Here is a 16445-nt window from a genome sequence, read left to right as displayed (position 1 = left end):
TTTTGATGGCCCTTGTGTTTTCCTCGTCACCAACAGCAGTTTTGCCAGGATGGGATTGTTTTGTGTCCACAGTCTGATATTGTCAGCAGTGATAGGAAGGGTGCCAAAAAGTTTAAAACCAGAATGGTCCCTTCTAGATGTATATGCCAGTAGGAGGTGGCTCAAGACATTTACATTTGCCAGCTGGTCTACCAACCTGCAATGGTACCCGCTCAGAAAACCACCCATCATTGAATTTGACCTGAAGCAATGGGCCATGGCCCTGTTCTCTTTGAGTAGCCTTAGCAGCGGTTTGTCATCCGTTACTATTACAAATTTATGTACGTAAAGGTATTGGTGGAACTTTCTCACACCAAAGATGTCTGCCAAATCTTATTTTTCTATCTGAGCGTATCTTTGTTCATTGTCAGCCAAAATTGGGGGAGCATACACTACTGGGTGTTCCTCTCTGCTGGGCCATCAGTGAGCCAATACTGCCCCAATACAGTATGGAGAGACATAGCGTGTCAGCACCACACCTCGCTTGGGGATCATAGTGGGCCAGCACCTTCGATGACGATAACCACTTCTTCACTTCCTTAAAGGCTACATCTTGGCTGCACAGCCATTTCCAATGCTGCCCCTTTTTCAATAGCAGGTTTAATGGTGCCAAGATGGAGGCCAGGTGACCTATGAATCTTCTATAATAATTCACCAATTCAAAAAAAGATCTAAGTTCCGGTACAGACATGGGAGCCAAGGCACCTTTGATCACCCTCACTTTATCTTTCAACGGGTATAGCCCGGTCTTGTCGACTCTGTAACCCAAGTAGGTCACTTGGGGTGCCTGGAACAGACATTTTCCCTTCCTAAGGCTTACCCCAGCTTTGGAGAAATATTTAAGCACCGTGTCCAAGTTCTCTCAGTGCTCTTTATTGGTCTTCCTCATTATTAGCACGTCATCCAGATAAATGCCGACCTGGGGTAGGACTGGTAAAATGTTCTCCATCATCCACTGGAAAATGGCACAGGTTGATTATACCCGAAATGGCTGTATTGTACCAATACTCGATTATTGGTACAAACCCTTATGGATATTAATTGTAGCATACTTCTGAGAATCCTCATCTAACTGCAATTGCAAGTACAATTGGCTCAATACCAGCTTTGTGAAGGACAGCCCCCCTGCCAGCTTTGCATATAAATCTTCTATGTGAGGAATTGGGTATTTATCCAGCTCTGAGAAGTGGTTTGTCATTTGTTTAAAATCCCCCCCTCAAAAATGAAACAGTCCATTGGGCTTCACACTCAGTATGGACTGGTGCTGTCCATTCCACAAACTGTACTGGTTTGATGATTCATTCGCTTACCAGCCTCCTAACTTCTGCCTCTACTGCTACACACAAAGCAAATGGCACTGGGCAAGCCTTGCATTATCATGGAATTGTTTTTAGGTCAACAGGTAAAGTGGCTTTTGCTCCTTTGATTTTCCCTAGACCTTCCTGAAAGACTTCTAGGTGTTTAATTAGGACTTCACTCAGCCATCTACTTTCTAATTGAAAAATGTTGTGCCAATCATGTTGAATCTTTCTCAACTAAGTTCACTCCATCAGGCTTAGGCCAGAGTCTTTTACAACCGTCAGTGCTAACTGAACCAGCTGCTTCTCATTAGAGACTAGAACCAAAGTTGTACTCTTAACCTGTATTGGTTCCTGGTAGAGGTTCTCAGTCTAGCCGAGGTCTTAAACAACATAAGAGATGGAGTTCAGTGCGAATTTTGTTAAAGTCTAATTCTGTAATCAATGATACGACCACACGAATATCAACCTCTATTAGAACCAGGTGACTGTTTAACCAGATGTTTATTTTGATTGGTTCTGATTTGGACGTTCCTAAACAATTTAACTGTTCCAAGCTAGATATAGGTGGGCTCCAGGGTTTGCACTCTCCTGGGTAACATTCATTCCTGACGAAGGGCTTTTGCCCGAAACATCGATTTTCCTGCTCCTCGAATGCTGCCTGACCTGCTGTGCTTTTCCAGCACCACTCTAATCCATACTCATACTTAATATTGACCCAGCTAGTTCTTCTTCTCAATTCAGGCCCACTGGGACTCAAATCTGCAAGCCAGAAGCAACTACAATGGCCTGCTGGTCCATATCCGCCATAAAATGTTAACTGTTTGGCCAAGGCTTGGCTTTGATTTGGGGTTTTTGCTGTGGGCTGACCTTGACTTCAAGATATGTCCTAACTGAGGCTATCCAATTGCCTTCATTCAAGTGTTTCCCCCAAGCTCTGTCAGCCTGGTGAGGGTGCCTCTTTCAGTCAGAATACCCTGTAACTCCTAAGCTCCATTTTCTAATAATAAACCCAATTGTAGTAACTGTTTGAAGTCCAGTTGGGGTTCAGCTAGTAGGCATTTTTGCACAGTCACATTACTCATCCCATGTATCAAATGGTCCCTCAGCATCTCATTAAGGATTAAACCAAAATCACATGCCTCTGCCAGCGATCTTAACCTCGCCAAAAATTCCTGATACGATTCCCCTGGATTGCAAACAGTTGGGTAAAATCAATAGCATTTCAGAATTCGAGAGAGTTTGGGGGTCACAATATTCTTTAACTACATCCATCAACTCTTTAACGGTTTTAGTATCTGGTGCCTCAGGAAAAGTTAGAGTCCTAATAACTGAAAAAGCTGCGGGTCCCCAAGTTGTCAGGAAAATTACTCGTTGCTTTTCTCCTGCCGCAATGTCATTTGCCCCAAAAAACGAAAACATTCTTTCCACATACTGGGTCCTGTTTTTGATGCAAGTCAAGCTTCCCAAATGGTAGCATGATACCAGAAATGCTTACTCCAACTCAAAAACAATAATTTCAAGGAAATTTCTTCGGGGAATATTTTTCTTTTGTCATTATGAAATAGCTCCACAGAGGCCAGTATCCCACCAGCAAGTCATCCTTTATTTACACATACATAATACTTAACATTCATTCCTGATGAAGGGCTTTTGCCCGAAATCCTGCTCCTCGAATGCTGCCTGACCTGCTGTGCTTTTCCAGAACCACTCTAATCTAGACTCATACTTAACATTGACCCAGCTAGTTCTGAGAGTGAACAGAACCACAGACCCTCTTGTTTATATTTTTTTTGGTGGGGCCGAGGCTGCAGCAGTGGGAGTAGGCACAGGCTGCAGCAGCAGTAGTGGTGGTAGTTGCTTGCGCAGCCGAACACAGCTCAAATTAAAGGGAAAAAAATAAAAAGAGAAAAACAAACACAAAAAACAATAAATAAAACCAAAAATCAAATGTCATCCCTAGACAAGGGGAAAGAAAAGAAACTCTCCTCCTCTTCTGAACTAACAGCAGCAGTAACACACTGGAATGGGCAGCCAGATCAGAGTCGATCCCCTAAATCCTCCTGTTTATGTCTGTCAGCCAGGGATCCCTGATTGGACCACATTGACAGCCCCAATCAGGGAATACATATTCTATGAGGTCCAACTGGCTGACTTTGTTCCGTTCACCACAGACAGAGCCCTGTATCAGGCTGGTTGTGAGGACAAGTCGCAGTATCGGCCTGGGTATGAGGACGGGGCCCTGTATCTGGCTGGGTCTGAGGACAGAGCCCTGTATCGGGCTGGGTGTGAGGACAGGCCTGTATTGTGCTGGGTGTGAGGATGGGGCCCTGTATCAGCCTAGGTGTGAGGACGGGGCCCTGTATCAGGCTGGCTGTGAGGACAGGGCCCTGTATCGGGCTGGGTGTGAGGATTGGGCCCTGTATTGGGCTGGGTGTAAGGATAGAGCCCTGTATCAGGCTGGGTGTGAGACCGGGGCCCTATATCAGGCTGGGTGTGAGCACGGGGCTCTGTATCGGGCTGGGTTTGAGGACGGGGCCCTGTATTGGGCTGGGTGGGAGACCGGGGCCCTGTATCGGGCTGGGTGTGAGGACAGGGCGCTGTATTGGGCTGGGTGTGAGGATAGAGCCCTGTATCAGGCTGGGTGTGAGACCGGGGCCCTGTATCAGGCTGGGTGTGAGCACGGGGCTCTGTATAGGGCTGGGTTTGAGGACAGGGCCCTGTATTGGGCTGGGTGGGAGACCGGGGCCCTGTATCGGGCTGGGTGTGAGGACAGGGTCCTGCATTGGGATGGGTATGAGATTGGGCCCTGTATCGGATTGTGTGTGAGGACCGGGCCCTGTGTTGATCTGGTGTAAAGGTAAATATAAACATGACGAGCCCTTTTGGACCCACAGAGCCTGTGCCGTCATTCAGTTAAATTTTGGCTGATTATTTAGATAGCTCTGTATATCTTCCCTTGCCCGTGTCCATTTAAATCTTGAGTTTATACAAATCACTCAGTCTTGGATTTAAAGATAACAATTGAGCTAGCATCATTGGCTGAAAAGAGTTCCAATCTTTACTTTTCATTAAATGTTTTTTAATTTGATCCTGAAAGGATCACATTTTTGACTCTGACCCCTTGCTACAGACTTCTCAAATAACAGAAATAATTTCTGTTGATCTACATTGGCCATTCTCCTTAGGATCTTGAAAACTTGAAATCACCCTTAACTTTTCAAATTCCAGAGATTGCAACCATGGGTTTGTGTGAATTGTCTGCATAGTTTGATCATTTATAGAGAACTCCCTCAAGTATATCCCTCTTAAGGTTTGGAGCCCAGAATTACACTCACTATCCCAGGTGTTGTCTAATAAGGGCTTTGTATAGTTCAGCATGACTTCTACTCCTTTGTATTCTGTCTTTTATATGTAACAACCACCATTCCCTTAGTCTTTTTGATTCTTTTCTGTACCTGTTTGTGAAATTTTAATGATCTGTGTACCTGACTCTCCACTGTTTGTAGCATCTCACCATTTACAACGTGCTCTGTTCTATTCTTTCTAAGTGCAAGCTGGATGAGCTCACATTTATCTGTCTATGACTTGTGTTTTAGATGTGCCTTATTTTGAATTGCATCCTTTGCTTGTTTTTCAAATTGAAATGAGATGGATGGAAAATATTTGCTTTTTTGGAAACTGAGAAAACTGTGACTAAACAAACAGAGAAATGTGAGGGACAAACATGAATGGAACACCTTCAGATGGAGGAAGATTTCAGACTGCTGTCTGATAGTCTTACAACATCTGCACGTTTCCTTTTCTCTTTGGGTTATGTTCATGTGTAGGATATTAGGGCTCCTCGATATGGTGTTCACTGATGACTACTGGTACATTTCTATAGCCAGCATGACATAATGCCCTGCTATTCCTCCATGCACTGGGATTATTCTATACCTGACAGATGGAAAGTTTTGTGGATAGCATACACATTGTAAAGCAGGAAGCTGGGCACTCAGGATAACCACAGCAATGGGAGACTGCGGGGGAGAAAGGAGTGATATGTTTTGAAACAAGGAACAGTGTCAAGTGGAGTCTAAACCCCTAACTGTTCAGTATAATGTTTTATCAGCAGGAAAATCACACCATAGAGGGAAACACCATTAAGCTATTGATGCCTTCTGTTACCCAGCATACATCTACTTTATGATGAACTCTATGCACTGTCCTTAATTTCCTGAGCTCTCATTGACCAATACTCAGTGTCTGGATCCAGAGTCTTTTTAATTCATGACCCATACTGCCCCACACAAAATGGGGTCAGTAATTGTTCCAACTTCCAATCTTGGTTCCGATATTTTCACGGGGTGTGGGAGTGCTCAGTTTTTATAGCCCTGCCTTCTGAACTGTTAAGTTTATGTCGTTTACAAAAAGTTTAAAACTCTGCTCCTTAAATCTTGACCAACATCCAACAAGCAAGACACTATAGGAAAAGAACAACTTGCCTGCTCAGGGCCTCTGGGGGATGTGGTCCCAGAGCAGGAGCTTGCGCTGATGCCTGAGTAATCAGCATCCTTACCCAGTGATTCCACAGCCTGTCATTCTCTCTTGGACTGAAATTCGTTTGTCGATATTGTAGATTTCAAAATGGTGCAGGAAATCAGTGAATCTGACTGAGGCAAACAGTGCACTGAAGTGAAGTGACAGAAGGGGAGATGAGAAAGAGGAGAGATAGAACTCTTTTCTCCTGAGGTAAATTGGGTCGTGGAATACGAAGGCGAGTAAGGCAGACTGTTTAAATGGAGTCAGGATACAATGAGATTTAAAAGATCTAGTCTGTTTCATAGGAACATATGTGAGAAGGTGATATATGCTGCAAGATTCCACCCTCCAAGGGTCTGTAGAAACCATTGCTGTTCTTAGGGTACCACCTTTATAATCACAAAACATTATACTGGCTGTGTGACGGTTATTTTCCTCACATTCTAAAGCACCTACGTGTCATTATTTGCATAACTGGTTCTGGCACATATTGCATCCATGAAGTAAACAGTACACTACATCACCATTGATTGAAACAGTTCACTACTCAGTAAAAAATTGAAATATAATTTTATCAATTCAGACTCCCTGACAATCTAGCTCTTAACTCTTTAATTTTAGCAAATATTTCGTATGAAGATCACCTCGGAAAAGTAGATCAGGGACCAGTGTCATCATCAAATGATCCCAGGGCATCTACAGCAAGGATTAAATACAGAGGAATGCTCCCTCCATTCCATTCAATCAAATATTCTATGGGCAGGCATGATATGGTTTAAATTCAGAGTACTAATCCCTCTGCACTGTCCTCAGCAAAGACTCCCGAGGTGTTTCTGTGTGTGGGGGAACTGTCCCTTGGAACAAGATCTTTGCTTATGACAAGCACCTACTTTTTTTAACATGGGCAGCTCCTGCTGTGTGGCTATCCTGGCTGACCAGGAGACTTGTCCACTCTTACTGCCTGCCAGAAGGGTATTGGAAGGATTGTCAACCTGTTTTACCACGTTATGACACATCTGTAACCATCAAGTCCTGAGGTGGCACTTGAACCTAGACTTCTGGCCCAGATGTATGCCCAAGTACACAACAGTGCAAAACTCAATCATCGATGAATCTAATCACCAGCTTTCATATAATATAAACTGTTGTTTGCCAGTATCATTGTGCTTTGATCTGAGCCATTGATTTTATCATCGGTGCCCATTGCATTCAGGATTGCCTGAATGGAAAATGTATATTCATGAGGCTGAAGCCATTGATTGAGGCTGGAATCAATCCTAAGACCCTGAGGTCTATATTCTAATCATGGTTGCAATGCACCAAACTTTCTTGACCAGCACCTCCCAACCCCACCATCAACATCCCATTAGGACAGGGGCTTCAGTACAAAAGGTACACCAGCATCTGCAAGTTCCCATCTAAGTTGCATATTAGTCTGACTTGGAAATAAGTCACCATTAAATCACAGTTACTGGGTCAAAATCCTGGAACTCCCTAACAGCACTGTGGGTGGCCTTGTACCTCACGAGTGCTTTTGTTCAAGCAGGTAACTTGCAATCTCTTGTGATTCCCAAATCCCACAAATAAAACAAGTCAAAATTTAAAAAAAACTATCTCTGAGAAACCAGTGCATCAACTCCTCAAAATCCTGATGACAAGGTTATTTCCATATTTAAAAATGCCTAGTTGGGCCTTTGAGGAGGAGTTGATGTGCGGGTGAAGACATTAAATCACAGGGCAGGGTCAAGGTTGAGTGGGGAATCAAAGTAAAGGCAATGGTAAAATGCAGGTTGGACTTGAGTGTGAAGGCAAACTAGTGGCAGTTCTAGGGAGTTATGTTTGATAAAGGCATGACTGAGCTGGTGTGTTGCATTAGATGCAGTAGTCTGTTCTCCATCACTCAGGATCCCTTCCCAGGTTAGTATGACAGCTTGTCCAGCAGACGGTCATTGAGACAACCTTACACTAACCAGCCTTACTTTTGGAAGTGCCTAGTTGTATTTGAGGCAGATATAAAGCATGGAATTAAGGGGCCAGTCTATGCTGTTACCCCTTTTGGGCACATCCTTATCGGCTTGGAATGATCAATTCCTGCTGGAAGTGGCTGCAATGTCCTCGCAGGTGAAGAGCTGAATCACACTCAATTTTTATAGTCACGTAAGGAAAGGTTAGCATTACAGAGCTTGGGACCTGAGAGTAGGTGCCTGAGACAGGAGAAGGTGGGTCCTGCTCAGCTGCAGAATTGAATGGCTGCATAGTCAGGAGATCTCACATAAACATCTCATATTGTGGAGGAGCCGGTGTTGGACTGGGGTGGACAAAGTTCAAAATCACAGACCAGGTTATAGTCGAGCAGATTTATTTGGAAGCACCAGCTTTCGGAACACCTTCTTCATCAGCTGATTGTGGAGTATAAGACCGTAAGACACAGAATTTATAGCAAAAGATTACAGTGTCATGCAACTGAAATAATATATTGAACAAACCTAGATTGTTGTTAAATCTTTCATCTTTTAGAATGGGTCGCAGGTTTCGGTTCATTAATATGTAAACTCCAGAATTTCTTTTAAGTCACCTTCTCGAGAGAACTTAAGGTTTTATAACGAAAGGTGACATCTCAGCTCAGCCAATGCATTAAAGATATGAGGTTAGAGTCTGTCTTTATCCCAATCTTGAATCAGACTGGTCCTATTTCCAAAGTGGAATTTACAAAATATTACCTGGATTGACTGCCTGCAGATTGTGCATTTTTTGAACAAAATAGAATGCATCTGCAAATATAATTCTGCAAATCCAAATTCAGCCCCTAGACTTATATGTGTGTGTGCATGCATGAGAGAGAGTACGTGTGTTTGCGTTTGAGTGTGAGTGCACGAGAGAATCTGTGTTTTCATGTGTGAAAGTTTGGTAAAATGTGTATGTGTGGGTGTGATTGTGTATAAGCCTGTGAGAGGATGTGTGAATGGGTGTGCGCAATAATCACCAGACAGGAATGTTTCCTCCCAGTTGGGGATCACTTCAGCAGTGAGGGACATTCAGCCTTGGATCTTCGGGTGACCATCCTCCAAGGCGACTTCAGGATAGGTAACAATGCAGAGTGGCCAAGCAGAGGCTGATAGCCAAGATCAGTACCCATGAGGATGGCCTCAACCGGGAACTTTGGTTCATGTCACACTACAGATGACCCCACTACACTATACACACACACACATTCTTACATACACAAGCTGACCCTCTCTCATACATACGCTGTCTCTCATACACACACATGCACCCTCACACTGACACCCATACACACATCCTCTCACAGGCTTATACTCCCACACTCACACAAACACACTCACATGCACACACACCTACTCTCTCTCATGCACATGCACACACACATATAAGTCTATGGGGTGAATTTGGATTTGCAGAATTATATTTGCAGATACATTCTATTTTGCTCAAAAAATGCAAAATCTGCAGGCAGTCAATCCATGTAATATTTTGTAAAATTCTACTTTGGAAATAGAACCAGTCTGACTCAAGATTGGGATACAGATAGACATTATCTGAGCTGTCACCTTTTGTTATAAAACCTTAAGTTATCTTGAGAAGGTGACTGAAAAGAAATTCTGGGGTTTACATATTAATGAACCGAAACCTGCAACCCATTTTAAAAGATGAAAGACTGAACAATAATCCAGGTTTGCTCAATATATCATTTCAGTTAAATGACACTGTAATCTTTTGCTATAAATTCTGTGTCTTATGGTCTCAAGCTCCATGACCAGCTGATGAAGGAGCAGTGGTCCAAAAGCTAGTGCATTCAAATAAATCTGCCCGATTATAACCTGGTGTTGTGTGATTTTTAACTTAATTTCATATTGTCTGTGTGTACGTGAAGATAAGGTTTCAGATAGCGTCCCAGCAACCCTACGTCAGGGCAGGAACCCCACACTGGAAAGTGCCATGACCTACTTTCTTGAAATTGTGTTAACTTGCTGTTTGTGGCTGGGAGATGAATCGTGGGCTTTGATTCACTAATCTCCTGGATCAGCATAGCAGCATGAAAGATTCCAGCTCATCACACAGTGAGATGGGCTTGAGCAGAACAGAGTAGCTTGAGGCTTGGGAATTTGTCTCACTGGACAAGGACGACATTTTTTCTTACCCCGTCCTTCACAACCCATCCAATGGCTTCTAAAGGAATCATCATCAGTATCTCTCCCAAGCAACAACTCCAAGCTTGACAATTTTGGTAAAGGTGACAGCTTGTTTAACTAAGGTGGTATTTCTACCCAAGATTCTTGGCTACGTGTTTTCATGTGGTGAGATTGCTGGATCAGCAACAGTGCATTTTTCCTATCTGTTTACAACCCAACATTAGTCCCAAATATTGTACAAGCTAGACTAGCTAACTCAGCATAGGAAAAGAATGGAAACTGCATCACTCCTTTTGGCTGGGAAGTTCAAAACTAGAGGGCATAAGTTTAGCTCAGAGAATGATTTAAAAGGGACCTGAGGGGCAACCTTTTCACACAGAAGATAGTTCGAATGTGGAATGAACTACCAGGGAAAGTGATAGATGCAGGAAGAGTTGTAACATTTAAGAGACATTTGGATAGATAAATGAATAGAAAAGATTTTGAAGGATATGAGCCAAGTGAAGGCAAATGGGAATAGTTTCTTTTGGGAAACTTGCTCGACATGGAAGAGTTGGGTGGAAAAGTCTGTTTCTGACTCTGTACTAATTCCTGGAGAAGTGCAGAGTACAGTTGGTTTCCTGGGTGGGGATGTGGGTGTCAGAAAAGGAATGGATCCTGAGCTGGTAGACGGTATGGGGGAGAGCAGGCTCTTGAGCTGGGTGTCAGGGGGAATAGTTCCTGGGATGGTTGCTAGTTGGTTACTGGGACCTTGTGGCTTAAAGACTGGTTTAGTGGAGGTGGTTTCCAATTAGAGAGAAAAAGAGAGACACTGGCACCATTACAGGAGAAAGTGAGATTTATTAGGATGGGGTGGTCTACATCTGAACCATGATGGGGTCAGTGACCTTCCCAACCACACAACCAGGGAAATAGAGAGAATTCCAAACTGCAGAGTGAGGGCAAAGAATTTTGGGAAAACATGGTAAATTGAAGAATATAGTCAAGGCCAAAGAGAAAGTTATTAGTATGGAAATGGTAAACAGACCATGTCAGGAAGGGTTAGAAAAGATGAGTCTAAAATTTAACCAACGGATAAAACTAACATTTACAAAGGTAGTAAAAGGGAAATCTGAGGCTTTGAATCTTTAAGGGTACAGGACATTTAGGAATGACAGGAATGTCAGAAAAGGTGATGAGTAGCTCTGCCAGCTAATGATGGTATTAGCACAGTGGAGAGGATAACCTAATTAAAGAAACCAAGATGTGGAAACAGTTTGTGTAGAATTTAGGAATAATACATTCAACAAGTCTCTTGAGGTTATGGTGTACTGGTTCCCAATCAATAACTACATGAATAAGTGTTAATTAGGGAAGGAATAAAGACACAACAGTAAGCACAGGAGATTTTAATCTATATATTGACTGGAAAAGTCGGGGTGGGCAAAGGTAACCTGGATGAAGAGTTCCCAAAATATTTTCAAGATAGGTTGTGAGAACACCACGTTCTGGAGCTGATCAGAAAACAAGCATTACTAGACTTGGTATTGTGCAATGAGAGAGAGAGGTAAATAACAACCTCATAGTGAAGGTTAGCTCAGTTGTCCAGATGTCTGGTTTGTGATACAGACTGATGCCAATATTGTGGTTTCAATTCCTGCACTGACTGAAATTACCATGAAGGACTCTGCTTCTCAACCTCTCCCCTCAATTGAGGCAAGGTGACCCTTAGGTTAAACCCCAATCAGTTGTCTCTTTCTGAGAGAGCAGCTTTATTGTCTGGTAAGACAATGGCACCTTTATCATTATCTTAACTCTAGCTAGCAGCAACTGTAATATAAATTAATTTATATTCAGACTGAAGCTAAAAATTTGTTTAAAATTTAGATAAGAGCAGTTATGAGGACATGAAAGCAGAGCTATCTGAAGTGAATTGTCAAATTAGGTTAAAGAATAGGTCAATGGAGATAGAGTGGCAGATATTTAAGGGGATATTTTGGAATACACAGAATAGATACATTTTCATAAATCAGAAGAATTCAAAGGGAACAAACCACCATCCGTGGTTAACTAGAAATGTTAATGATTGTATCAAACTAAAAGAAAAAAGCATATAATTGTACAAAGATAGATGGCAGGTCAGAAGGTTAGACAGAATATAAAAGCAGCAAAGAATGACCAAGATATTAACAAAGAGAAAAAAGTTACAGCACGAGAGAAAGCTAAACAGAAATACAGCTGGTTTTGCTATTATCTGTCTATCATTAATGTGAATTGGCTATAACTTGATTGATGAATATGGAACGCTGTTTCTAAAACACGCATTTGTAAAACGCATGTTGGCTGTAACTCAATTACAGCACCGACACTTTAAGTGTTATTTTATTGCACGCTTTTTATGTAGCTCGGGATTGCACAATAATGCAACTATCTCATTACAGAAGAAAGGGTTATTTAAGAATAGGTAGTAAGAGTTCTGATAAAAATTTTAAAACATGGTGAATGTTGGTCTTGTTGAAAGTGCAACTTGAGAATTAGTAATGGAAAATAAGAAAATGGCAAAGGAATTGAGCAGATCTTTCACATCTGTCTTGACTATAAAGGAGACATGTCATATCCCAGTAAATCAGGAAGTAGAAGAGAGGGTGGAACTCAGGAAAATCATAAACATCAGAGAAGTGGTACGGAATAAATTGTTGGAGCTGTAGGCTGACAAGTGCCCAGGTCTTCAGGAATTAATCTTAGAGTAAAATGAATTAAAAGAAGTAGCTAGTGAGATAGTTGATGCTTCGATTTTAACTTTTTAAAACCCCTTTGATCTTAAGATGATCCCATTAGGTTGGAGGATAGAAAAAAAGGGAGGGAGACTGGAAGTAGAAACCAACAGATCAGTTAGCTTGATCTCTGATACAAGGAAAATGTTGAAAGTTATTATTAAGGAAGCTAGAAAGGGCACTTGGATAATTTAAAGGTATTCAGGCAGTGTCAACATGGTTTTGTGAAAGGGAAATTATATTTGACCAGTTTTCGAATTCTTTGAGGAGGTAACACTGTTTATGGATAAAGGGAAATTGATGGATGTATTTAGATTTCCTAATGGTAATGGATAAGGTGCCACATTAAAGGTTACTGCTAAAAACAAAAGCTATGGTGGAGCGGGTAGCGTGCTGGCATGGATGGACAATTGTGTACAACAGGAAGCAGAGGGTAAGTATCCTTTTCAGGTTGGCAAGATGTACTGAGCGGTGTTACATGCTGGGAGCTCAATTGTTTGCTGTACTTCTCTATGACTCTATGACATGGATACAGGGACAAAAGATAAGGTTGCAAATTTGCTGATGACACCAGGGGTCACTGTTTAAAAATCAGAGGTCACCCATTTAATTAGAGAAAAGGCAAAGTTTTTTCTCTGAGGTTCCTGAGTCTTTGGAACTCTCTTCTGAAAAAGGTGGTGGAAGCACCTTGAATACTTAGGGTGTAGGTTTGCTCGCTGAGCTGTAGGTTTGATATCCAGACGTTTCATTACCTGGCTAGGTAACATCATCAGTGGCAACCTCCAAGTGAAGCGAAGCTGTTGTCTCCTGCTTTCTATTTATATTTTTCTCCTGGATGGGGTTCCTGAGATTTGTAGTGATGTCATTTCCTGTTCGTTTTCTGAGGGGTTGATAGATGGCATCTAGATCAATGCGTTTGTTTATGGCATTGTGGTTAGAGTACCAGGCCTTTAGGAATTCTCTGGCATGTCTTTGCTTAACTTGTCCCAGGATAGATGTGTTGTCCCAGTCAAAATGGTGTTTTTTTTCATCCGTGTGTAGGGCTACGAGGGAGAGAGGGTCGTGTCTTTTTGTGGCTAGCTGGTGTTCGTGTATCCTGGTGGCTAACTTTCTTCCTGTTTGTCCTACGTAGTGTTTGTGGCAGTCCTTGCATGGAATCTTTGCACCTTGAATACTTTTAAGGCAGAGATAGGTAGATTCTTACTTAGGAAGGGATAGAAAGGTTATCAGGGTTAGGTAGGAATATGGATTTGAGGTTACATTAGATCAGCCATGATCTTATAAATGAATATTTGAGAGGCATTTGAATGGGTATATGAATAGGAAGGGTTTGGGCCGGGTGCTGGCAGGTCAGACTAGGTTGGGTTGGGATATCTGGTCGGCATGGACGGATTGGACCGAAGGGCCTGTTTCTGTGCTGTACATCTCTATGACTCTATGGAACAGGCCCAAGAGGCTAGATGGCCTACTCATCTTCCTGATTTGCCTGTTGTATGATTTTGCTGTGAAGGTGAATTAGTTGAAGAATATAATCTGTTCCAAACAAACTGTGAGCTCAACTAATGGCTAGCTTAATGCAAGTGGGAAATTAAACACGCAAACCCTCAATGTTTGAGTGACAGAACTTTGCATACCCCACGTCCTTGCAACTGAAACAATTGCTCTCTCAGCTTGATAGCCTGCCCCACCTTGATGAAGGGCTTTTGCCCGAAACATCAATTTCGCTGCTCCTTGGATACTGCCTGAACTGCTGTGCTCTTCCAGCACCACTAATCCAGAATCTGGTTTCCAGCATCTGCAGTCATTGTTTTTACCCAGTTCTCTAATACCCGAACCTTCATGTGTGCATGACTGTGTCATAATCTTGTACCCTGCATTCCTTGTTTCATGTTGCACAAGTTGTATGGACAAACCTGACAACAAGGACTATAAAAGGGGACTTTGGTTTTTAAGAAGTTATGACTTGTAGTTTCAGTTAATCCATAGAATCCCTAGAATGTAGAAACAGGCCATTCAGCCGAACAAGTCCACACCGACTCTCTGAACAGCAGCCCACCCAGACCCGCCCCAGTTTTGTAACCCTGCATTTCCTATAGCTAACACGCCTAACCTAAATATCCCTGAACACTATGGGTAGTTTAGCATGGCCAGTCCACCTAACTTGCACATCTTTGGGTTGTGGGAGGAAACTGGAGCACCTGGAGCAAACCCACACAGAATGAGCAAACTCCACACAGACAGTCGCCCAAGGGTGGACTCAAACCTGGGCCCCTGGCGCTGTGAGGCAACAGTGCTAACCACTGAGCCACTGTGCTGCCCAATGTGAAATGCTAGCTATCAGTCCACTAGTGCCAAAAAATACGGTTCCATGTGGTCAAAGAACAACAGTCTTGAACAGATTGTATGCATACATCCCCTGACAACCTAACCTACCCCATCCAGGTGATAGTATCAGCCTACTTTTTTTTTGCAACTTCTTTCAAAGAACAAGAAGGATTCTAACTACATGTCCACACTACAGCACAACAGTATATTAAAATAAAAAGACAATATATTGCAAACTTTTGTACAGCTACAACAAAATATGGAATGTGACAGTTTTGGCTCTCCTGAAATACTTTTAATAATCATAATTAATAAATATATTTGATATTGATATATCCTTTTAATCTTAAAACCCACTTGAAATGGACAGTATAGTTCTGGAGATAAAAGAGTAAAATCTTATCCAGTGAATCTTAGCTGAATTTTCTGACTTGCAGGATGATTCACAGGATCAGACTTTCATTTGAAGACTTCAGCCACATTTCCAAGACTATAACTGTGCTGCATGAAGCATTTGAGTTTAGAAAGTCTCTGTTGTAAAGTGCAATGTAGGCATTGCATTTTACCTGCTTGTGCTAGATACATTATTCGTGGTTGACGGAGAGCTAAAGACATTATCTAATCCTGCTAGGGCTACATACTTGTTTGCTGAGGAGCTTGACTGATTGGTAGTCATCACAGATGATCCAACAGTTGTTGAGCTTCGTCAGTTGACTAATTCCTTGGCCATAGTGGCTGACAGTTTGTCAATTATGTGGAAGAAACAAAAGATTTGTCAGGATTAACAGAATATGATTGAGATTGGTAGCAGCACTGACAAAATTATAAAGAATAATCACTGCAATCGATGCACCGAATGGTATCTGAATGTACAAGGATCCGTACATCTAAATTGGACACAGAGAACAGCACTGGGCTTTGAGCATAAGCTGTATACCAAGAATATGATCTAGTAGGGAGAAATCTAGTAGTTACATAGAAAAGCTTTTATTTAAAATAATACTTTTTACAACCACAAGACAACCTAAAACATTTTATTACCAATTAAAATTACCAAGTTTGAGGTGTAGTCACTATATGAAGAAGACAGCAGCCATTTTGCACACAGTGAGCTCCCACGCACAAGAATTTGACAACAAGCAGATATTCTAAACTGTGATTTGGAGATGCCGGTGTTGGATTAGGGTGTACAAAGTTTAAAATCACTCAACACCTTGGACTATAACCTGGTGTTGTGTGATTTTTAACAATATTCTGAGTTATTTGTGGAGAATTCTTATTGTGCATCAATCTGAGAGATTAGATGTGCCATTAGTTTAACACCTCAATGCAGAACTCCTTCGAAACGATCCCAC

General features: G+C 42.1%; 1 protein-coding gene across 3 annotated transcripts in view; it reads left to right on the top strand.

The window, feature by feature from the left end:
- Positions 1-16445, top strand: part of si:ch211-112c15.8 (tumor necrosis factor receptor superfamily member 25) — a 45404-nt gene that overhangs the window by 3514 nt on the left and 25445 nt on the right. For 2 of the 3 annotated variants that reach the window (XM_043675913.1, XM_043675912.1), the window contains exon 1: positions 11768-13198. The exons of the other annotated variant lie outside the window; for it this stretch is intronic. In XM_043675913.1, the coding sequence (XP_043531848.1) occupies positions 13139-13198 (60 nt within the window). In that variant the 5' untranslated portion in view covers positions 11768-13138. Of the gene's footprint in view, positions 1-11767; positions 13199-16445 lie in introns of those variants that run through there. 3 annotated transcript variants of the gene reach the window in all.

This window comes from Chiloscyllium plagiosum, chromosome 34 (assembly GCF_004010195.1).
Source record: "Chiloscyllium plagiosum isolate BGI_BamShark_2017 chromosome 34, ASM401019v2, whole genome shotgun sequence".
Classification (NCBI taxonomy): domain Eukaryota; kingdom Metazoa; phylum Chordata; class Chondrichthyes; order Orectolobiformes; family Hemiscylliidae; genus Chiloscyllium; species Chiloscyllium plagiosum.
This window is presented reverse-complemented; position numbering and strand designations above follow the sequence as displayed.